At 56.2% G+C, this 23100-nt stretch overlaps 1 protein-coding gene across 2 annotated transcripts in view; it reads left to right on the top strand.

Annotated features, from left to right (window-relative positions):
- NXN (nucleoredoxin) overlaps window positions 1-22880 on the top strand; it is a 176971-nt gene extending 154091 nt beyond the window's left edge. For both annotated transcript variants that reach the window (XM_015118170.3, XM_077969736.1), the window contains exons 2-8: window positions 773-890; window positions 3471-3604; window positions 5122-5222; window positions 7288-7394; window positions 16441-16620; window positions 17980-18104; window positions 20962-22880. In XM_015118170.3, coding sequence (XP_014973656.1) covers window positions 773-890; window positions 3471-3604; window positions 5122-5222; window positions 7288-7394; window positions 16441-16620; window positions 17980-18104; window positions 20962-21144 — 948 coding nt within the window. In that variant the 3' untranslated portion in view covers window positions 21145-22880. The remainder of the gene's footprint in view (window positions 1-772; window positions 891-3470; window positions 3605-5121; window positions 5223-7287; window positions 7395-16440; window positions 16621-17979; window positions 18105-20961) is intronic.
- Window positions 22881-23100: the final 220 nt, after the last annotated feature.

Here is a 23100-nt window from a genome sequence, read left to right as displayed (position 1 = left end):
TATGGCGTTCACCCCGATGGCAGTGAGCGAACAGAGGAGGCCACCCACACTCGGCTTCCAGTCCTGCGCTTTGCATTCCATGTTCTCAGCTTCATTCGTCTTAGACCGTGGATGTCCGACCGTGTGCACAGCCAACCTCAAGAATCTGCCATAGACTGAAGCAGGTTTTATGCGGCACTGAGAGCCAAGGGTTGGGGCTGACTCTGGGCATTGCTTCCCTCGTGCTTTGCAGGGAACATAACCACGACTGTGATATTTCAAGTGCAGGGACCTGGTGAAGGGCTGAGGGGGCAGATTGTAACTACGTGGCCTTCTATTGGAAAACCCGTCTCTTCTCTCTTGGTGGGAAGGGGCCACGGGGAGCGGCTACTGTTGCCTGCTGCCAGGGTGGCGAGGCTCTCATGAAAATCTTCCCTTCCTTCCTTAACCACCTGGTGGTCTGATTGTGTTGTGAAGATGCGACATCCATCTTCATCTTCGTGATTTTTAGAGACGTAAAAGGGTCGTACGCTCCAGGATGAGTGTGGTCTTCCGTCAGCCTCCACCTCAGAGTCCCCTGCGCTGTGCGGACCCTGGGGGCCAGTGGGATTGTAGTTAACGTGCCCCTTTGCCCAGCAGCCCTGCTTGGGATCCATTGTTCTTTTCTGTGTCTTGAATGCTTGCCAGTTCATCCAGCCTCCAGGCCTAAGGGGCTCAAAAGAACTCTGCAAGAAGAACTCTGCAATGAATCTGGTCTGGACTTAACCACCTTCTTTTACTTTTCTTCATACAGCTCAAACTTTGGAACAAATACCGAATTTCCAACATTCCATCGCTAATATTCCTCGACGCCACCACCGGGAAGGTTGTGTGCAGGAACGGGCTGCTGGTGATCCGAGATGACCCAGAAGGTAAAACCTCAGCACGTGCATATGGTCCTCTTATTACCCAGCCCCTCCTCCTCCATGCCCCTACCCTCATCGCCGTCCCACCGGTAGAGAGAGTCCTCGTGAAATAGATACACGTGGGTTTACGTGGCTAGAGAATGTCATCTTGGTGAAATCATAGTATTCCCTGGGACATGGTTTTTTTTCCCTGGGACATAGTATTCCCTGGGACAAGATTTTTACGGGGATCTGAATGTCCCTCCTAGGAGCTTTCATTCATGGGCCAAAAGAAGCCCTGCTCGGAGGGCCGCGGAGGCTGTGGGAAAGCAGGAAGAGCTCAGACCCCGGCTTCTAGAGCTGCGTCCGTGGCAGCTGCCCCTTCACGGTGAGAGGCAGGCCGAGGGGGGTTTTTCCTCTTTAAAATATGACATAGCGAAGTCCCAGCCCCCGCGTCACTCTCCTGGCCTTGGCGGTGAGTGCACCTGGTTGCTTGGAGCTGCCACGCCCTGCAGGCCTTGGTCTTGCTGGCCACGTGTGGGCCGTGCTCCTCCAGGCCCCCTCTCAGAGCCGTCGCCGTGGCCTCCTTCCCTCTGGCAGTGAGAACAGGCCGGAGATCTCCTCCCCTCACTTCATCCAGTGAGACGATTCAGCCCCTGCTCACACGTTTTCCCAGTGGACACGCCACCTCCTTCAAAGAATCGCCCTCAGTAAAAACCAGGGCATGGTGGGACCAAGTGCGAAGCTTTTCCTTTTTTTTTCTTGTTTTTTTGAGACAGTATCTTGTTCTCTCGCCCAGGCCGAGTGCTGTGGCATGATCACGGTTCACTGCAGCCTCGACCTCCTGAGTTCAACTCACCCTCCCACGTAGCTGGGACTACGGACATGCACCGTCACACCCAGCTAATGTTTTATTATTTGTAGAGATGTGGTCTCTCTAGGCAGCCCAGGCTGGTCTCAAACTTTTGAGCTCAAGCAGTCCGCCCACCTCAGCCTCCCAAAGTGCAGGGATCGCTGGGCTGAGCTGCGGAGCCTGGCCCCCGTGCGGATTCCTGAGCCCGACCTCCAGAGCATTGTGGATCCCTCTTGTTTCCGGGGAGGCCCAACCACCTGCGTTTTCAACCAGCCTGTGCTCCTCCTTCCCAGCCCCTGGCTGCCAGGTGACTTTGAGGCAGCGGGTCCATGGACCGCCCTGTGAGAAAACACCGCAGTTGAGGGGGAAGCATATTATCAACTCCCCCTACCCGGAGCTCAGGTGTCTTCAGAACGTGGACCATCTGGGCTGGGTGGGTTTTACCCTTTTATTAGACTTAAATTCTCACTTGGTTCCCTGAGCCCATCAAGGGCCATCGAATCAGAATCTCTGGGCGTGGGGCCCAGGAGCATGATATTTTTAAATTCCCAAGCTGATTCCAAATACAATCAGACCTGACAGCCACTGGGATGTGGCGGCTGGGATTGAATCATCCAAATACAGTCAGAGCTGACCACTGGGATATGGCAGCTGGGATTGAATCATCCAAATACAATCAGACCTGACAGCCACTGGGATGTGGCGGCTGGGATTGAATCATCCAAATACAGTCAGAGCTGACCACTGGGATATGGCAGCTGGGATTGAATCATCCAAATACAATCAGACCTGACAGCCACTGGGATGTGGCGGCTGGGATTGAATCATCCAAATACAGTCAGAGCTGACCACTGGGATATGGCGGCTGGGATTGAATCATCCAAATACAGTCAGAGCTGACCACTGGGATATGGCAGCTGGGATTGAATCATCCAAATACAATCAGACCTGACAGCCACTGGGATGTGGCGGCTGGGATTGAATCATCCAAATACAGTCAGAGCTGACCACTGGGATATGGCGGCTGGGATTGAATCATCCAAATACAGTCAGAGCTGACCACTGGGATATGGCGGCTGGGATTGAATCCATCCAAATACAGTCAGAGCTGACCACTGGGATATGGCAGCTGGGATTGAATCATCCAAATACAGTCAGAGCTGACCACTGGGATATGGCGACTGGGATTGAATCATCCAAATACAATCAGACCTGACAGCCACTGGGATGTGGCGACTGGGATTGAATCATCCAAATACAATCAGACCTGACAGCCACTGGGATGTGGCGACTGGGATTGAATCATCCAAATGCAGTCAGAGCTGACCACTGGGATGTGGTGGCTGGGATTGAATTCACAATCCTGGGTATCATTCCCAGGATAATCCACAACCCTGGGTATTGATTCCCGAGGCCCCAAGGCGATGAGCCCCTCATCAGAGTTACCTGGGGAACCTGTTCGTTTTGCGTGTACATCTTTGCGTTGCTCCTCGGTCTCCAGCCTCAGGACGTGGCCTGGGCATTCGTACGTTTCAAAAGCCCCTGGAAGACAGACCTTGTGACCATCCAGGTTTGGGAACCATTGCCTGGAGGGCAGGTACTGGTTGTACTTTGATTCCTGTGTTTCCTGCAGATGCTGTGGGTGTGTTCACAAGCACTGTTTGATGATTAAGTTGTCACGCCTGCCGCTCTGAGGCCTCCTGGGTCCCAGGCCGTCAAGAAGAGTCTTAACCCTCTTTTACCATCTGTTTCAGGTCTGGAGTTCCCCTGGGGGCCTAAACCCTTCCGGGAAGTCATTGCAGGGCCCTTGCTTCGAAATAACGGGCAGTCCCTGGAGAGCAGCAGCCTGGAGGGGTCTCACGTGGGCGTCTACTTCTCCGCACACTGGGTGAGTGTTTGGGCCCCTGTGGCTCAGACAGAAGGAAGCAGGGACGTGCCCAGCAAGCCCAGCTGTGGTTGGCGTCTGGGGGTGAGATGCCCAGGCAGGAATTTCCCGGCCCTGTGGTCTTCTCCTGTGCGCGAGGCCTGCTTGAATAGTGCTTGTGATTATGAATGGAAAAAGCAGCAAGAAATGACTTCTTTGATCTATAACGATAGTCCTCTTTTTTTTTTTTTTTTTCCTGAGACAGAGTTTTGCTCTGTTGCCCAGGCTGGAGTGCAGTGGCGCGATCTTGGTTCACTGCAACCTCCCGCCTCCTGGATTCAAGCGATTCTCCTGCCTCAGCGTCCCAAGTCGCTGGGATTACAGGCATGCGCCACCACACCTGGCTCATTTTTGTATTTTTAATAGAGACAGGGTTTTGCCATGTTGGTCAGGCTGGTCTCGAACTCCTGACCTCAGGTGATCTTCCCACCTCGGCCTCCCAAAGTGCTGGGATTACAGGTGTGGAACCATCATGCCTGGCCCTCTGTTTTTTTTTTTGTTTTGTTTTGTTTTGTTTTTTGGAGACAGTGTCTTGCTCTGTCGCCCAGGCTGGAGTGCAGTGGTGTACCACTGGAGTGCAGCTCACTGTACCTTCCGCCTCCCAGATTCAAGTGATTCTCCGGCTTCGGCCTTTCAAGTAGCTGGGATTACAGGCATGCACCACCATGCCCGGCTAATTTTTTTTTTTTTTAGTAGAGACGGAGTTTCTCCATGTTGGTCAGGCTGGTCTCGAACTCCTGACCTCAGGTGATCCGCCCACCTTGGCCTCCCAAAGTGCGGGCATGAGCCACAGCACCCGGCCTGGATATTTCTCTCAATCCACGCGGATGAGTTCATGCTACCTGCGTGCGCCCTGCATAGGGACGATGCGGGTGCTTGTGCCGGATGCTCACCCTTAAGAAAGGCAAATTTAGGCCGGGCGCGGTGGCTCAAGCTTGTAATTCCAGCACTTTGGGAAGCCGAGACGGGCGGATCACGAGGTCAGGAGATCAAGACCATCCTGGATAACATGATGAAACCCCGTCTCTACTAAAAAATACAAAAAAACTAGCCGGGTGAGGTGGCGGGCGCCTGTAGTCCCAGCTACTCGGGAGGCTGAGGCAGGAGAATGGCGTGAACCCGGGAGGCGGAGCTTGCAGTGAGCCGAGATCCGGCCACTGCACTCCAGCCTGGGCGACAGAGCGAGACTCCGTCCCAAAAAAAAAAAAAAAAAAAAAAGGCAAATTTAGTTTTGCCTCATTCATTCAGGGGACTAGGTCTTGCTGTGTTGCCCAGGCTGGCCTCAAATTCCTGGGCTCACGCGATCTACCGGCCTCAGCCTCCCCAGTAGCCACCACACCCATCTCATTTCCACCCGTTTCATGAACAGGATTTTGCTGTCCCAATCCTGCTGGAGTCCCGCTAACCCGGCCTCGGAGGGTGAGTGACTGGGTAGTGGAGAAGCAGCGTCACCCAGCAGGTCTTGCTGTCCTGTCTTTCAGTGTCCGCCCTGCCGAAGCCTCACCCGGGTCCTGGTGGAGTCCTACCGGAAGATCAAGGAGGCCGGCCAGAGCTTCGAGATCATCTTCGTTAGTGCAGACAGGTCGGCTGTGCCGTGAAGTGCTGGGCCCCTTTTCTGTAGGTAGCTGACATCCTTTTTTTTTTTTTTTTTTTTCTGAGATGGAGTCTCACTCTGTCACCCAGGCTGGAGTACAGTGGCTGGATCTCGACTTCCTGCAACCTCCACCTCCTGGGTTCAAGCGATTCTCCTGCCTCATCCTCCCAAATAGGATCGAGTGGTTCTCCGGCCTCAGCCTTTCAAGTAGCTGGGACTACAGGTGCCCGCCACCACGCCCGGCTAATTTTTGTATTTTTAGTAGAGATGGGATTTCATCATGTTGGCCAGGATGGTCTCAAACTCTTGACCTCGTGATCTGCCCACCTCGGCCTCCCAAAGTGCTGGGATTACAGGCGTGAGACACTGCCCCGGGCCGGATGGCTGTTTTCTCAGCTCTGGCCATGCGCTGTGTCTGGTGCTATTTGAATGCACACAGATACACACGGATACACACGGATACACACGGATACACACGGATAAGGAATCACAAAACAGACATTCTCCCCGGAGTCAGTCAGCTCCTCTGAGCCTCAGGTTCCTCTGCTTCTTACCTTCTCTAAGGCCTCACTTATCAGGGAACCTCCTTCACCTCGAAACTCCCGCCCCAGTTGAGACTGAGTCACCAGGGGCCTCTGCCGCTTACGTTCGTGTCCACAAAAGGATCCGAGATGCCGGCACACGGAGGGTGCTTCGCACACTGTTGTACCTGCCGTGTCACAGTCCCCATCTCAGCATGAAGCCGTTCCAGGGGCAGCAGCCAGGGATTTTTTGTTGTTTTTGAGACGGAGTCTCGCTCTGTCTGCCAGGCTGGAGTGCAGTGGCCGGATCTCAGCTCACTGCAAGCTCCTCCTCCCGGGTTCAAGTGATCCTCCCACCTCAACCCCTGAGCAGCTGGGATTACAGGCACCCGCCACCACACCTGGCTAATTTTTGTATTTTTAGTAGAGATGGGCTTTTGCCATGTTGCCCAGGCTGGTCATGAACTCTAGAGCTTAAGTAATCCGCCCGCCTCGGCCTCCCAAAGTGCTGGGATTACGGGTGTGAGCCACTGTGCCCGGCCACAGTCTTTTTTTTTTTTTTTTTTTTTGAGACGGAGTCTCGCTCTGTCGCCCAGGCTGGAGTGCAGTGGCGCGATCTTGGCTCACTGCAAGCTCCGCCTCCCGGGTTCCCGCCATTCTCCTGTCTCAGCCTCCCGAGCAGCTGGGACTACAGGCGCCCGCCACCATGCCCGGCTAATTTTTTTATATTTTTAGTACAGCTGGTGTTTCACCATGTTAGTCAGGATGGTCTCGATATCCTGACTTCGTGATCTGCCCGCCTTGGCCTCCCAAAGTGCTGGGATTGCAGGTGTGAGCCACTGTGCCTGGCCACAATTACTTTTAAAAATTTTTAAGCATCAACTTTATTGAAGCGTAATGTATACATTATAAAATGCATGCATTTAAGGTACACAGTTCAGCTGACCAATGTACGTACCATGTAACCACCATCACCACAGACAAGACCCGGAACGTTTTCATCACTCTGTAGGTTCCTTGGGTCCGTCTCCTCCCATAAACCCAGCCCCAGGAAACCCCTGATCCATTTCTGCCGCTTGAGTAGATGTGCCTTTCCTAGGGTTTTTTACATGTGGAATCAAAGGTATATGGTTGGTTTAAATTTGTGGCCCCGTAGAAGTCACTGTTCTGTGCACAGATTAGAACTCCCACAGGTATGCAGTGACTGTGCACATCTAAGCTCCTGAGGCAGGAAAGACCTTTCTGTGCTGAGAAATGGAAAGCTGGACTTGAGTTACGTTGCTCAGATAGGAGCAGCCAAAGTGGGCTGGCGTCTGAACTGGGACCCGCCTGCTGTGTGGAGGCATTTGCTTCTTAGCGGACCCCAGCCTGGGCAGAATAACACACTCCCACAGCCAGTTGCCTGAGAAGCACAGTGGCTGGAAACCCCAGCTTCCGCCAAATCCCTGGGCAGAACTCGGCAGAGGTGGGAGGATTTGGCGGTGGTGCAGTGGGGACGCTGAGCTGTGCTCACCGCGTATGTCTCTCTGCAGGTCGGAGGAGTCCTTCAAACAGTACTTCAGTGAGATGCCCTGGCTCGCCGTCCCCTACACTGACGAGGCCCGGCGGTCACGCCTCAACCGGCTGTACGGAATCCAAGGTAGGTGCTCTAGGCCCCGGCTCCTGGAAACCTGCTCGCCCGGGCCCACCATGTCTTTGGCTTTCGTTTAAGAAGAAAGGCATCATTATTTCCATGAATAGTCATGTTCCTCTCATGTTTCTCCGTAGTGTAGAATTTTCCTGGTGTGAATTCTAATCCATTTTTTAAAAATAAGTATTGCCAGTCTGGGCGCGGCAGCTCACACCTGTAATCCCAGCACTTTGGGAGGCTGAGGCAGGCAGATCACCTGAGGTCAGGAATTCGAGACAAGTCTGGACAACATGGAGAAACCCCGTCTCTACTAAAAATACAAAAATTAGCCGGGCGTGGTGGTGGGTGCCTGTAGTCCCAGCTACTCGGGAGGCGGAGGCAGGAGAATCGCTTGAACCCGGGAGGTGGAGGTTGCAGTGAGCCGAGATCACATCATTGCACTCCTGCCTGGGCGACAGAGGGAGACTCCGTCTCAAAAAATAATAATCATACTAAATACTGTCTTAGTAAGACAGCTGCTTCTCACTGCCCAGCGTGTGGATTCTGATATGATTGGGACACAGAGCACAGCCTCCCAAATGACGTGGCCATTTGATTAAGGGGAGATCAATGCGGTAGTGACATGTAAGCTAGACTGAAAGAGAAATCCCAGAGGCAGGTCATTCACTGGTACTTCTTTAAATTTTTTTTTTTTTTTTTTTTTTGAGCCAGAGTCTTGCTCTGTTGCCTAGGCTGTAGTGCAATGGCGTGATCTCGGCTCACTGCAGCCTCCGCCTTCCCAGGTTCAAGCGATTCTCCTGCCTCGACCTCCCCAGTAACTAGGATTACAGGCATCTGCCACCACACCTGGCTAATTTTTGTATTTTTAGTAGAGATAAAGTTTCACCAAATTGGTCAGGCTGGTCGTGAACTCCTGACCTCAGGTGATCCTCCTGCCTCAGCCTCCCAAAGTGCTGGGATTACAGGCGTGAGCCGCCGCGCCCGGCCTGTTCACTGATACTTCTGATGTACACATTGAGCACGCGCCGTGTCAGGGCCGCAGACGGGCTTGGGGCTGCACTGCCCGATGTCAGGCCTCAGATGGCCCTGCCTGTGGGAGAGGACGTGGTCTGGGCAGCTTCTGCCCCTCCCACCCCCGCACTGTCCCTGTCCCTGAGTGTCGCCTGCTCACTGTCATTTCTGGGTGACGGGGAGTGTGCGGCCCGCGTGCCGGAGGAGTCTGGTTTCTGGAGTTGTTACTTCCTGGGCAGCGTTTCGTGTTGATCTCACCAGTCAGCAGCACTGTTCTCACAAGTACAAGTTCGGGCAGAGTCACTGCATCCCACTGCCTCCAACCGCCAAAACAGAAGAAAACCCACAGCCTGTTCTGGGGCAGAATCGCCAAGAATAGGCCTTTGTGGCCCCCCGGGAGCAGAGCTGTTGGGGGATGTGGAGGTGGGGCTGGCAGAGGTCCCATGACCATCGCACCCCTCACTATTGGCTTCTCATCCTTTTTCCCTGCTCCTCTTCCAGCCTTTCTCCTCGGCAGGCCTGCGTTAGAGGGAACACGACGGCTGCCCCGAATTCCCTCAGTGCCGCTCTTCTGCCCTGAAGCATCCCTCTTTCATCCTTGGGTTCCATGACTCAGGAAGTCTGTGTGTCTCCCGCCCCGGTTCCTCTTTTTTGGTAGCGGTATCATCTCTACGTTTTTTCCCTTTTGGTCTCAGTCGTCACCCAGGATGGAGTGCAATGGCACAATCACGGCTCACTGCAACCTCCAACTCCTGGGCTCAAGCCATCCTCCCACCTCAGCCTTCTACCACGCCAGCTGATTTTTAAAGACTTTGTAGTGACAGGGTCTCACTGTGTTGCATAGGCTGATCTCGCACTTCTGGCCTAAGCAATCCTCCTGCCTTGGCCTTCCAAGATCCCTACTTTCTTTTTTTTTTTTTTTTTTTTTTTTTGAGACGGAGTCTCGCTCTGTCGCCCAGGCTGGAGTGCAGTGGCGCGATCTCGGCTCACTGCAAGCTCCGCCTCCCAAGTTCATGCCATTCTTCTGCCTCAGCCTCCCGAGTAGCTGGGACTACAGTGCCCGCCACCACGCCCAGCTAATTTTTTGTGTGTGTATTTTTAGTAGAGACGGGGTTTCACCGAGTTAGCCAGGATGGTCTTGATCTCCAGACCTCGTGATCTGCCCGCCTCGTGATCCGCCCGCCTCGGCCTCCCAAAGTGCTGGGATTACAGGCATGAGCCACAGCACCCGGCCCCAAGATCCCTGCTTTCTAAGGTCCTGTCCTTTTGTTTTTTGAGACGGAGTCTTGCTCTGTTGCCCAGGCTGGAATGCAGTGGTACGACCTCAGCTTACTGCAACCTCCGCCTCCCGGGTTTTAGCGATTCTCCTGCCTCAGCCTCCTGAGTAGCTGGGATTACAGGTGCACGCTACCACGTTGGGCTGATTTTTGTATTTTTAGTAGAGATGGGGTTTTACCATGTTGTCCAGGCTGGTCTCGAACTCCTGACCTCAGGTGATCCACCCATCTGAGCCTCCCAAAGTGCTGCGATGATAGGCGTGAGCCACTGTGCCCAGCTCTTTTTTTTTTTTTTTTTTTTTGAGATAGAGTCTTGCTGTCACCTGGAGGCTGGAGTACATTGGCACAATCTCTGCTCACTGTAACCTCTGCCTCCCGGGTTCAAGCGATCCTCTTGCCTCAGCCTCCCAAGTATCTGGGATTACAAGTACCTGCCACCACACCTGGCTAATTTTTGTATTTTTAGTAGAGACGGGGTTTCACCATGTTGGGCAGGCTGGTCTCAAACTCCTGACCTCAGGTGATCCGCCTGCCTCAGCCTCCCAAAGTGCTGGGATTACAGGCGTGAGCCACCTCGCCCGGCCGGCCATAGCCTCTTAAACAAAAACAAATACTGAATTTGGTTTTTCTTTTTTTTTTTTTTTTTTTGAGACGGAGTCTCGCTGTGTCTCCCAGGCTGGAGTGCAGTGGCGTGATCTCGGCTCACTGCAAGCTCCGCCTCCCGGGTTCACGCCATTCTCCCGCCTCAGCCTCCCAAGTGAATTTGGTTTTATTCAAATTGCACTTATTGACACACAAAACGTCAGTGGCACGAGTTTGATTCATATTTCTAAACTTAATTCCAGATCTTCCTAGGTTTGAAAGATGCTCACGTATGAAGGAAATCATTATATCATTCCAGGGTTATCATTTAGGAAGCGTCTTCTCAGTGCCTTGAGGTTGGGCTGAGCCCCACATCCGGCATTCAGTCTGCGTCGATGGCCTGTTTGTGGTGCCCTGTCCTTGCCCTCCAAGCCGGGGGCTGTTTCTCCTTCAGAGCCTCTCGCTCAGCCCTGGTTTCACTGGTATATCCGTTCTGGCTTCTCTCTGGTCTCAGCAGCCGGCAGCCTTCCCGAGACCGCACCATCCCTCGATGGGAGTTGGCCTTTCTTTGCCTCTGAGGATATTTAAATGTGGCCAGACTGGGCCGAAACACCTTTGAACTTGAAGGAACTGTGCGTTCCTTCATAAGCTTCGTAGCATCACAAAACTCTGACCAGTATTTTTTATTGAATTCTGAGTACTTCTGAGCTTTTGTATGATTCCGTGGTTACGGCTTCCAGTCTCATTCAATGGACGTGTTCTAGGTATGTGAACACCCGTACATGCACACACACACGCTCACACATTCACACACACTCATACTCTCACATACCTACACTCACACGGGCACACACACACACCTATACTCACACACCTACACATGCGCACACACACCTACACACACACCCCCCACGCTCACACACATGCACACTCGCACACACAGACTCGCACACACACACACTCGCTCTGCAGGGTCCTGGCTGTTGGAGTGTCTGGTCTGCACATCCTGTGGGGCCATCTCTGGGGACGTCCTGCTCCCTCTTAGACTCTGTGCCCTGGGGTCTCAGTCCTGTCTCACTTGTTTCTCTCCCGCTGAAGAGTCTGGATGAAGCTTCTTCCACAGAGCAGTGCCAGGTGCCTCCCCTGCCATCACCAAAGGGAGCTGCCTCCGCCTGGCCCGTCCTTGGACTCACGCTGGGGCAGTGGCTTAAACTGCTGGTCATTTTGTGGATTGAGTCACCTAAGGGCAGAGTGTTCTCCTGACAGGCTCTGGTGAAAATGGGTAACCCAGGCCACGCGTGGTGGCTCACGCCTGTAATCCCAGCACTTCGGGAGGCCGAGGCGGGTGGATCACGAGGTCAGGAGTTCAAGACTAGTCTGGTGAACATGATGAAACCCCATCTCTACTAAAAATACAAAAATTAGCCGGGCACAGTGGCAAGCACCTGTAATTCCAGCTATTCGGGAGGCTGAGGCAGGACCCCTTCAGCTTCCTTGCCCCAGCCCCCACCTCCTTCCAAACTCCCTGTCCCATTGGCAGCGGAAAAGGCACCAGGCTAAACCGTGGGACAGTCTCGGTGCACCTGGCTTTGAGATAGTTTTAAATACTTGCAAGTCGGCTCCTCCTCAGAGAGGAGAGTCTGCAGTTTACTCCTCTGTGTGTTTTGAGGGAGATGGTGAAAGGGGTCTGTGGGCTCTGCTCATGTCACAGAGCTGGGGACTCGGGGCCGAGCCCTCTCTAGGAACCTAGAGTCCGTGTTCCAAGCCCAGGAGTGTAGCTTGGGGTGGGGGATGCAAAAGTGCGCCAGCCCCACCCTTGGCAGACACCACACTGTTGCCGCAGCCCTCACTGCGGTCTTGACGGCGTGTCTGCTTTCTGCTGCTTTAGCTATAACTTCCTCCAGCCCGGCACAGAGGACTCTTGGTCTCACTAGAGCAAGCGCCCAGTTTTCCATACCTCTGCCTTCTCACGAGCCAAATAATCAGTTTAGGGATGATTAAAAGAATATAATGGCCGGGCGCGGTGGTTCATGCCTGTAATCCCAGCACTTTGGGAGGCCAAGGCGGGCAGATAACTTGGTCAGGAGTTTGAGACTAGCCTGGCCAACATGGCGAAACCATGTTTCGAAACCATGGCGAAATCAGTATACAAAACTGATTTATAATAATAGCCAATACTTATGGAATACTTACAATATCAATACACCAGGTACTCTGCTAAAAAGTATTTTACAGCGGCTGGACACGGTGGTTCATGCCTGTTATCCCAGCAGTTAGGATGAGGCGGGCGGATCACCTGAGGTCAGGAGTTTGAGACCAGCCTGGACAATATGGTGAAACCCCATCTCTACTGAAAATAGAAAAAATTAGCCCGGCATGGTGGCGTGCGCCTGTAGTCCCAGCTATTTGGAAGGCTGAGGTAGGAGAATCACTTGAACCCGGGGGGCGGAGCTTGCAGTGAGCCAAGATCATGCCACTGCACTCCAGCCCGGGCAACAGAGCGAGACTCTGTCTCAAAAAAAATAAATAAATAAAAAATAAAACAGGGAATTGAGTTGCCTGGATCCTCCCTGGAGTCCCAGCTGTACTTTCCCCCAAGCGCCCCAGCCACCCACGCAGGGAAACAAGTTCAGGCAAAGCAGCGATGAGCTGTTCCTTTTTCGTTCTGTCCAGAGGCGCCCTGTGGGCCTGGTTCCCTGTGAATTTCCGGTTAGAGGCTTCGCCCTGCTTTCTCGTTGGAAGTCTGTATTTCGGGCCGGGCGCGGCGGCTGACGCCTGTAATCCCAGCACTGAAATTCAGTCCCATTAGAAGCTTCACTGTGCTGTCTCGTTGGAAGTCTGTATTTCGGGCCGGGCGCAGCGGCTCACGCCTGTAATCCCAGCACTTCGGGAGGCCAAGGCAGATGGGTCACCTAAGGTGGTGAGTTTGAGATCATCCTGGCCAACATGGCGAAACCCCATCTCTACTAAAAATTAGCCGCGTGTTGGGGTGCGCACCTGTAGTCCCAGCTACTCGGGAGGCTGAGGCAGGAGAATTGCTTGAACGTGGGAGGTGGAGGCTGCAGTGAGCTGAGATTGCGCCACTGCACTCCAGCCTGGGCAACAGAGCGAGACTCCGTCTATAACAAACAAACAACCTGTATTTCGGAGAACATGCTTCAAGGGCTGGTGGAACAGAGAGTGTGTGAAGGGGGAGAAAGGAAAGAGGTGACTGTGGTCTCAGCCTTCTCCCCCAGGAGCACAGGGAGGTGGGCGGTGCAGAAAGCTGCAGGCACAGGACTTCCCCTGCCCTGGTTAGGACAGTCCCCATCCCAGGTGCTGTGAGAACCCCAGCAGCGCCCACGGCCTGGCAGAGAGCAGCAGCTTCTGCAACAGGTAGATCGGGGTTCCTGTCCCCAGTGTAACCACTGCCTGGCTGGGTGACCCTGGGGGGGCACTTGACCATCTGTAAGGCGGATCCCGGTACTGCCCGCCTCGTCTGCGGTGAGGATTAGCTGTCTGCGCCGTGCCAGCACCGGGCAGACGCGCCGCAGAAGCCAGTTCCGTTTCCCGCCCCTCGTTCATCTTTGGAGGGTACGTACTCGTCGGGGCTGTAGGCCAAGCTCATCAGGACCAGTGGAGGGGGAGGCGGCCTGGCACAGCAGATGCGGATGGTTTCCCCCGTGCAGGTGCCAAGAACGAGTGGCTTCCTTGGGCCCAAGCTGGTTTCTGCTTATGCAGTCACACAGGCCAACACGGCCCGTCCCTGCACACTTCGTCTTAGGCTCTTAGGCGTGATCTGGCGGAACCGTTCCTCGGGGGAAGCCGCTGAGTGCCCCTCAGCAGCCAGGTCGGGGCTCCATGTCCTCGCCCTGCCGTCCTGGGCCCCACAGGCATGGACTCAGAAGAGGCTGCAGCCAGGGTCACGAAGAAGGCCCCTTGGAGGAGGCCCTCGGAGAGCCCCAGGCGCTGGGCTGGGAAGTGCGCAGCTTTGCCTTCAGACTGGCTTCTCCTCCCTCTCCATCCCCCATGCCTGCTTCTCTTCCACAGACCCACTCAGCATCCCACGCCGGGGCACACGCGGGCCGGCCGCGGGGCTTGTTGTGGCAGCAGGGGTCCCACGCCGGGGCACACGCGGGCCGGCCGCGGGGCTTGTTGTGGCAGCAGGGGTCCCACGCCAGGGCACACGCGGGTCGGCCGCGGGGCTTATCGCGGCAGCAGGGGTCCCACGCCGGGGCACACGCGGGCCGGCCGGGGGGCTTACCACGGCAGCAGGGGCTCTGGTTTACCCCGTGCTCGTCACTGCCCGATCTCAGAAACACCAACTCTGGGGAAGGACCTTGCTGGGGGGACTTTGGGAAGGGCGTGTGGTGACGGGAGGGGCTCCTGTGCAGCCAGCCGTCCCTGTGGCGGCCCCCGGACCCGGTTTCTTTTGGGCCGCTGTCTCGAGACCAGCCCCCGAGCCTCGTGGATGGACACAGCTGGTGTGGACCCCGGCCTCGGGGGATAAAATGCAGCCGTGAGGACGTGGCTGGAAATGCCCGGGTCTCTTGTGTGGCAGCACACGCAGCTCCTCAGGGGCGCTGTCCACGCTGAGCACATCCAAGGAGCCCCAGCGAGAGCCGACTGCGTGTGTGTTCGCGTGCTTGTGCTTTGTGTGTGTGCGTGTGTGTGCGCGTGCTTGTGCTTGCGTGTGTGTGTGTGTGTGTGTGTGTGTGTGTGAGATGTCGGAGTGGCCGTCCTCGAGAGCCCATTCTCTGTGGACCTGCTCCCTGAAACATTAGCCACTTCGTCTCATAGGTGTGAACATAATGGATTCATTGATTCCTTTCGGAGGCAGGCACGCCCGTTGTGTCGGTAGCCGCAGCAGGGTACGAAACACGAGGGCCGTGTGTCTGGTACCTCCGCATCCCCCCGACAGGGAAGGAAAATGTCAGCGGAGCAATTTACTGACCGAATACTTGGGAATCTATAAATATTAAATTGCTCTGGCTTTCACATAAAATTCAGGCTCTGGGCAGCCCAGGAGGAGAGGCGTCTGGAACGTGCAGGGTGTGTGGGGGGAGCGGCTGCCAATGGAGAGACAAAGGTCCCGAAGGGTGGGGCCCAGGCCGACTCTGTGGGCCGCGGCTGGGGGTGCGCAGCCCTGGCTGGAGGACAGGCTGTGGGGAGTGGGCTGGAAAGAACCGAGACGCAGAAAACCCACGTGCAGCTGTGACCACCATGGGGATTTCTCTGAGTTTTCGTTGAAGGCTTTTTGGTTGGGGTTGCCTGTGGTTTGCAGGAAAGCTTTCCGTGACTTTTCTTCCCCAGCCCTGGGGAGGGAGGGGGGCTGGGGTGCAGACGGCAGAGGCTGCAGTCAGCTGTCGTCCTCTCTGTGCAGCCAGCCTCAGGTTCCTTCCCGCACTGGCCCTGCGCTCACTGTGGCCGGGCGAGGGCCCCTCCTCTCGCGTCGCATCGGTGGCCACAGCACGTGCACCGTGTGGTCACTGCACTGCCTGTTCCGCGTTTGACCCCCTGCAGCCGGGGAGGGTCTTCTGTGTCTTTGGGAGGCCAGCAGTGAGCGATCGCTCCGATGTGCCAAGACCCTGTGCTAAGTTCTTATTTATTTATTTAGAGACGGAGTCTCGCTCTGTCACCCAGGCTGGAGGGCAGTGTTGCAATCTTGGCTCACTGCAACCTCTGCCTCCCCAGTTCGAGCAATTCTCCTGCCTCAGCCTCCCGAGTGGCTGGGATGACAGGCGCGCACCACCACGCCCAGCTAGTTTTTGTATTTTTAGTAGAGACGGGGTTTCACCATGTTGGCCAGGATGGTCTCGAACTCCTGACCTCAAGTGATCTGTCCACCTCAGCCTCCCAAACTGTGTAAGTTCTTTAACCGCGTGAACTCATTGATCTTTCCATAGCAGAATAAGGTAGGAACAACACCACCCTCATCAGGTTGTAGCTGAGGACGCTGAGGCCCCGAAATGTGAAGGTGACAGGTTACAGGCCCACCCGAGCGGGCTCCATGGCTCCCCCTGGCCAGGCCTGGATTCTCCCCAGGTTTTGTGACTTCAGACCTGGACTCCTCATTGTGAGCCTGTACCAGGTCCTTGGTGGGCTCCTCCGTGGTGGGTGGGACCCCGGCTGGACTCCGCAAGCCTCCTGCCAGGCAGGGCCTGCATCTCCCAGGCCAGTGGCCAAGCACCCCCTCTTCCCCTCAGGCATCCCCACGCTCATCGTGCTGGACCCGCAGGGCGAGGTGATCACGCGGCAGGGGCGGGTGGAGGTGCTGAACGACGAGGACTGCCGGGAGTTCCCCTGGCACCCCAAACCCGTGCTGGAGCTCTCCGACTCCAACGCCACGCAGCTCAACGAGGGCCCCTGCCTCGTCCTTTTTGTAGGTATGAAGCTCACGGGGGGGCCCGGGTGGGGGCGGGACAGGAGAAGCCTCACTTGGGAGGAGCCTGTCCCTGCAGCTTCTCTGTCACTAGCAGTGCAAGCCTGGGCCTTTGTCTCTCCCCGGAGCCTTGCTTTTGACCCCGATGATTTATTCATGGCCTCGTGGGAGCTGCAGCTGCACTTTCCCTCCTAGCTGCTCCCCAGCTGCCGGCTGGGCAGAACAGGTCAGGCCGAGGATGCCCTGGGGACCCCATGCGCAGACCCATTGTTGGAAAGGGGCGGGTCGCACACACACAGCTGCCGGGGGCTGGCCCCTCTGGCCGAGGCTCACCAAGGCTGCTTCTGCCGGTGCTGTGTGCTCGGGTGAGCTGCTCCCGCCCCGTGGCTGCCCTGGCTCCTCTGTCCTCGCCTGCACCTCCCGGTCTCCCGTCTCACCCACTCTGTGCTCCGAGGGTGACTGCCCAGCTGGGCCAGGAGGACACAGGCTCCCTGCAGTCTGGTGGGATGGCCCTGGTTCCTTTTGCAAAACCTGGTCCTCTGCCTTGGACTTAGGGCTCCCCTCCAACAACTCAGAATTACCGTATGAGGCTGGGTGTGGTGGCTCACGCCTGTAATCCCAGCATTTTGGGAGGTCAAGGTGGGTGGATCACCTGGGGTCAGGGGTTCGAGACCAGGCTGACCAAAATGGTGAAACCCTGTCTCTACTAAAAATACAAAAATTAGCCAGGCGCAGTGGCACGTGTCTGTAATCCCAGCTACTTGGGAGGCTGAGGCAGGAGAATCACTTGAACCCGGGACGCAGAGGTTGTAGTGAGCCCATATGGCACCACTGCACTCCAGCCTGGGCAACAGAGAGAGGCTCTGTCTCAAAAAAACAACAACAAAAAAGCCACTGACCGCCAGACCACAGTCCTCACGCCCTCCCCCTCACCACCAGTTTCACTAGGAAGTCGGAGGTCCGAGGTTGTGGCTTCTCATTCTGTGGCTGAGAGAAACTAGCAGGCGCCTCAGGTCCTGGCTTAGGGGAAGCTCAGCCTCGCGGGCGGGTTTGTGAGGAATTCAGTGGAAAGTCTCTGCCTGAGGCCCCAGAGCTACTCGGTGGGGTGGGTTCCCCGTGGTGAGCCTGGTGCAGGCGAGACTCTCTTGTCTGGGGCCCCAGAGCTACTGGGTGGGGTGGGCAAGCCTGGTGCAGGAGAGCTCTGGGAGCTTTGCTGCTGGGACGTGTGTGCAGGAAGTTCATTTCCATTCAGGGGCCGCTCAGGTGGGCGTTTCTGCAGCTCAGGCCCCCTCAGCGGGTGCCGCTCTATTTGACAAGCCAGTGTTCCTCCCCATCTCTTTCTCCCCCCCGATGCCAATCACAGATTCTGAGGATGACGGAGAGTCCGAGGCAGCCAAGCAGCTGATTCAGCCAATAGCTGAGAAAATCATTGCCAAGTACAAAGCCAAAGAGGAGGAGGCGCCACTTCTGTTCTTCGTCGCTGGGGAGGTGAGTGCGGGGAGAGGCTGGGCCCCCAGGGCTGGATCAGCTGGGACTTCGGGCGCATGAGGGATCCTGGCCCCAGGGCTGCCTGTGCTCCTGAGACAGGCCGCAGACAAACGTGGCAAGAAGAGGTGGCCATTCGCCGTGGGAAACCGTTTCCTCCCCTGCTGCTTCCTCTTGTCCTGGCTTCGCAGCCTCAGGTCCGCAGGGGAAGAGCCGGGAGCTGCTTCCAGGGAGAGGGGCCGGGGCCGGAGCCGGAGCGATCCACACCCACTCCCTCGGGGCTGGGTCACGACCAGGCCCTTGCGGCTTTACAAAACGCTGGGTTCCTGCCTCCGCGCTGGCCGCAGTGGGCCGATCTCATCAGAGGGGTCCTGGCTGGGGCTACCACGTGCACCTGCGGTCACCCAGCCGGCCGGTCAGTGCTGAGGTTGGAAATCGCTGCCGCGCCCCGTCTGTTTCACCGAGGCTGCCTCTTCGAGGTCTCCCGCAGGGCTGGACCGAGCAGGAGACTTCACAGGCTGAGAAAGTGGGGCTCTCAGCAGAGCGCCCTCCCGCAGGTGCCCCATTATCCGGGGCGTGGGACCCTGCGCCCTGCACCCTGCAGACGGGCGTCTCCGCGACTCAGCGCAGGTGCAGGCTCTCGTTCTTGAGTTCCTCCAGCCGGGAGTCTCCTCCACGCCTGCGCTGCTGCCTCCCTTCCCCTCCCCTCCCCTCCGCACCTCACCCCTGCGCCGCCGCCTCCCCTCCCCTCCCCTCCCACCGCACCCACCGACCGACAAACACTTTTGGAGGCCGCCCTCACCCCCTGCCCTCTGTCCACCCATCTGTACCTCCGGTTGGTCAGAGCCCTGTGCTGATTTCACGCTGTGTTCGGATCCCAGGAGAGGCACGGAGGAGGCAGGCGGCAGCGGCCGCCAGACACCCTGCACCACCCATCATCGCCAGACTCAGCAGCTGGCCCTGCCCAGCCCCTGCGTCCCTCCCAGGCGGCTCCGGTCACCTGCTCAGCCCGGGGGTGGAGGGGAACAAAGAGGCTCGCAGGCTCTGCCTGGGGCGGCCGCAGCCACTGCACACCAAGCCCAACCCCAGAGGCTGCGCCACACGCGGGAACTCTGAGCCCTGCAGAATGGCTCTGAGAAAAGATGGCTGCAGCACTGCAAGGGCCCGGCACGGGCGGGGCGGCCTTGAGAGGCGTCAGGCCTGGAAGGAGCATCTGCAGGTTTCTGTACACCAGGCCGGTCCGCGTATTTCACCTGGGCTGTCTCCTTAGGCCCTGGCTCTCTGGCTGGGAACACAGTCGCCGTCCTGTTTCACAGGGGAGGGAGGCGAGGTTCAGAGTGGACCAGGGGCTCCTCCGAGGCTGTTCGCTGGCTCACACCTGGCTGGGCTGGGCTTTGTGTCTCCAAAAAATATATACAAATTAGCCCGGCATGGTGCTGCCTGCTTGGAGTCCCAGCTACTCAGGAGGCTGAGGAGGGAGGATCGCTTGAGCCCAGGAGATGGAGGCTGCAGTGAGCTACGATTGCCTCGCTGCACTCCAGCTGGGGCGACAGAAAGAGATTCTAGCTCCCCCCCCCAAAAAAAAAAAAAAAAGTAGCTCCCTTATAAATCCTTTCTTCTTGTCTGGATTTCTGTGTTCGCCTTGGTATCTGCGTGAGGCTGTATCTGACATTAGGGAAATTCACCAGGACAGCTGCTGGGAATGTAGGATCGAGTACCAGCTTCCTTCTCAGATAAGCAGTGAGGCAGTGTCAGCTTCCACAGGGTTCAGGTGGCCCTGTCTTGTGAACTGGCTGGCTGTGCATCCTGCCCGAAACCACGACGGGGGCGGGCGGTGGGAGCACAGTGAGCTGTCTCTGTTCAAAAACATTCCAGAGCTGAAGTCCAGATTGGCCTCAGATAACCCACAGTGGGGCCGCAAATCATTGACAGTTGGTTACAAGAATAAACAGTCGGAGGCTATGGCATTTTTAGGCCGGGCGCGGTGGCTCACGCCTGTAATCCCAGCAGTTTGGGAGGCCAAGGTGGGTGGATCACCTGAGGTCAGGAGTTCGAGACCAGCCTGGCCAACATGGTGAAACCCCATCTCTACTAAAAATGTAAAAATTAGCTGGGCGTGGTGGTAGGTGCCTGTAGTCCCAGCTACTCAGGAGGCCAAGGCAGGAGAATTGCTTAAACCCAGGAAGTGGAGGTTGCAGCGAGCTGAGATCGTGCCATTGCACTCCAGTCTGGGCGACAGAGGAAGACTTCATCTTAAAAACAAAAAAAGGACATGACATTTCTAAAATGCTGAGGACGTGTGAAAATGGCGTTCACGGTAATAAATACATAAATGATTAAGTACAGATTACGTACCTAGTGGTTTCGGGGGGCGGATGCCAAGAGAGAATTTTTTTTTTTTTTTTTTTTTTTTTTGAGACAGAGTCTCGCTCTGTCACCCAGGCTGGAGTGCAGTGGCCGGATCTCAGCTCACTGCAAGCTCCGCCTCCCGGGTTTACGCCATTCTCCTGCCTCAGCCTCCCAAGTAGCTGGGACTACGCCCGGCTAGTTTTTTGTATTTTTTAGTAGAGACGGGGTTTCACCGGGTTAGCCAGGATGGTCTCGATCTCCTGACCTCGTGATCCGCCCGTCTCGGCCTTCCAAAGTGCTGGGATTACAGGCTTGAGCCACCGCGCCCGTCCAACCAAGAGAGAATTTTACGAAGCAGCTCGTTCCTCCCGAAGGCAGGGCAGGGTTCCCTGCTTCCCATATCCGTGCCGGGAGCCCCCGGAGCTACCACACCTGGGGAGACTGGGCCCAGGGACCCTCCCGCTCCTTTCTTTAAACCGTCTTGGTTTTCTCTCCCTCCTGACGACTTCAGGATGACATGACTGACTCCCTGCGAGATTACACCAACCTGCCTGAGGCGGCCCCTTTGCTCACCATCCTGGACATGTCGGCCCGGGCCAAGTACGTGATGGACGTGGAGGAGATCACCCCCGCCATCGTGGAGGCCTTTGTGAATGACTTCCTAGCAGAGAAGCTCAAACCGGAGCCCATCTAGCGTGGCTCCGGCCTCCTGAGACGTTATTTAAAACTCAGCCTTCTCCTCCTCCTCCCCCTCCTTCCCTCCGCCCTCGGACTTACCCAGCGTGCCCCGAATCACACCACCCAAGTGTCCAGCCTCTCTGTGGTGCCTTGTTTCTGCATTAAACTCCTCAGCCAGCGCCCCGGGGTGCGGAATCCAGCAGCGGCAGAATCCACCGTGTTTGGGAGCGTGGGGTGGCTGGGGGCATGGCCCGGCCAGAGTGGGGGCTGCGTCACTCTCGCAAAGTCACTTGCTTTTGGTGAAAGATTTGCCAGGGTGTTCCAGGGCAGAGTGAGCGTGGAGGGCCAGTGGCCCCCGCTCGGGCTGGGACTCGGGCATCGGCACCCACAGAGTCCCGGACGGCCAGAGGGGAACCTCCGGGGGACACCTGTGTGGAGGCAGAGCTGAGAAAGGGCCTGAGCCTCAGTGGGTCTCAGCTTAGAGCTGCGGTGAGAACATCCTTTTCTAAGCGACACAGTCTTTCTTGGTCTGAGAGAAAAGCAGCCCACTCATGTGTTCTCGGGCAGGGGATCTCCAAACGCAAAAGGAAGCTTGTGGAGGTTTTTTGGGTGAGAAAAAAAAATGTAGCTAAGGTAATGGTTCGTATAGTAACGGCTAATGTTTATGGAGCTCCCGCCTCCTGATGAGAGCTCCTCATTCTTTTCTTCCTTGACCTTGAAGTCTCTGCCTGCTCATACAAAGAGCTCCCACCATCTTGAAATTCTGATAACGAATCCTTCTCTTTGGGCATCTTCCCAAGAAACTTAGCCCTGAGTCCTAGGAGGAGCACCTCTGAACCAGCACAGACCTCTGACTCCACCCAGCTCTGTGCCCGAGGCCCCGATCTCTGGTGAGGTGTCCACGCCCACATTTGATCACCCCTGCCATTGCCTTTTTTCTTTTTTCTTTTGAGATGGAGTCTTGCTCTGTCGCCCAGGCTGGAGGGCAGTGGCATGATCTCGGCTCACTGCAACCTCCGCCCCCAAGGTTCGAGTGATTCTTCTGCCTCAGTCTCTGGAGTACCTGGGATCACAGGCGAGCGCCACTGGACCTGGCTAATTTGTGTATTTTTAGTAGAGGCAGGGTTTCACCATGTTGGTCAGGCTGGTCTCAAACTCCTGACCTCAGGTGATCCACCCGCCTTGGCCTCCCAAAGTGCTGGGATTACAGGCGTGAGCCACCGCACCCGGCCCGCTTTTCAAAGCAGAACTACAAAGATGAGAAATTACCAGAAGCCTCGCCTTTTCCTAAGCACCAGCAGAAAGAGCTGTGCCCTAGGGTGGAGTGAGGGTGGAGGGCGTGTCAGCCACGAGTGGACCTTGTATCGCCTTTGCTAGGCCCAGGTAGGTTGTTGGCCTCTTACTTGGGCTGACTTGACCACCGAGAGAGAAAAAAACAACTCTGTTGTCAGGACTGGGGACGGACGGCTTCGGCCGAGCCTTTGAGCCTGGCTCACTCAGGTGTCAGGGACTTGAAACCGCCCTGGGCCTTACCCTTGGCCCCACTCAGCACTCTGCCAACCAAGACCACTGATGTGGAAAACCCAGTCCCCACCCCCTCATGAGCTGTTGACACTGTTGTTCCTTGCTGAATTGGATTGTTGATTTGTAGTTCAGAGGCGTACAGCGAGTTGGCGATTAGACGTTATGTGACGTTACCAGCCTGAAATGCGATCACCCAGTAGGAAATAAAGCAGGCATCTCTGGACCTTACCCACCGCTGGGCCTTTGCTGTCCTTAATAACAAAAGTCTTTTGTGCTGTGTTCTATCGGGGTGGGCAGCGGAGGACACCTGGTAGCTGGGAGCTGTGTCCCAGGAGTTCTGAGACCCCCAGGATGTAGCATCCATCACATCTTCCTGGTTTCCAGCAGCCAGGAAGCTCATCTGGGTGACAGGGGCAGAGGCAGGTCCCTCCTGGGGCCCTGGCCACCA

The sequence above is a fragment of the Macaca mulatta genome, chromosome 16 (assembly GCF_049350105.2).
Source record: "Macaca mulatta isolate MMU2019108-1 chromosome 16, T2T-MMU8v2.0, whole genome shotgun sequence".
NCBI lineage: Eukaryota > Metazoa > Chordata > Mammalia > Primates > Cercopithecidae > Macaca > Macaca mulatta.
This window is presented reverse-complemented; position numbering and strand designations above follow the sequence as displayed.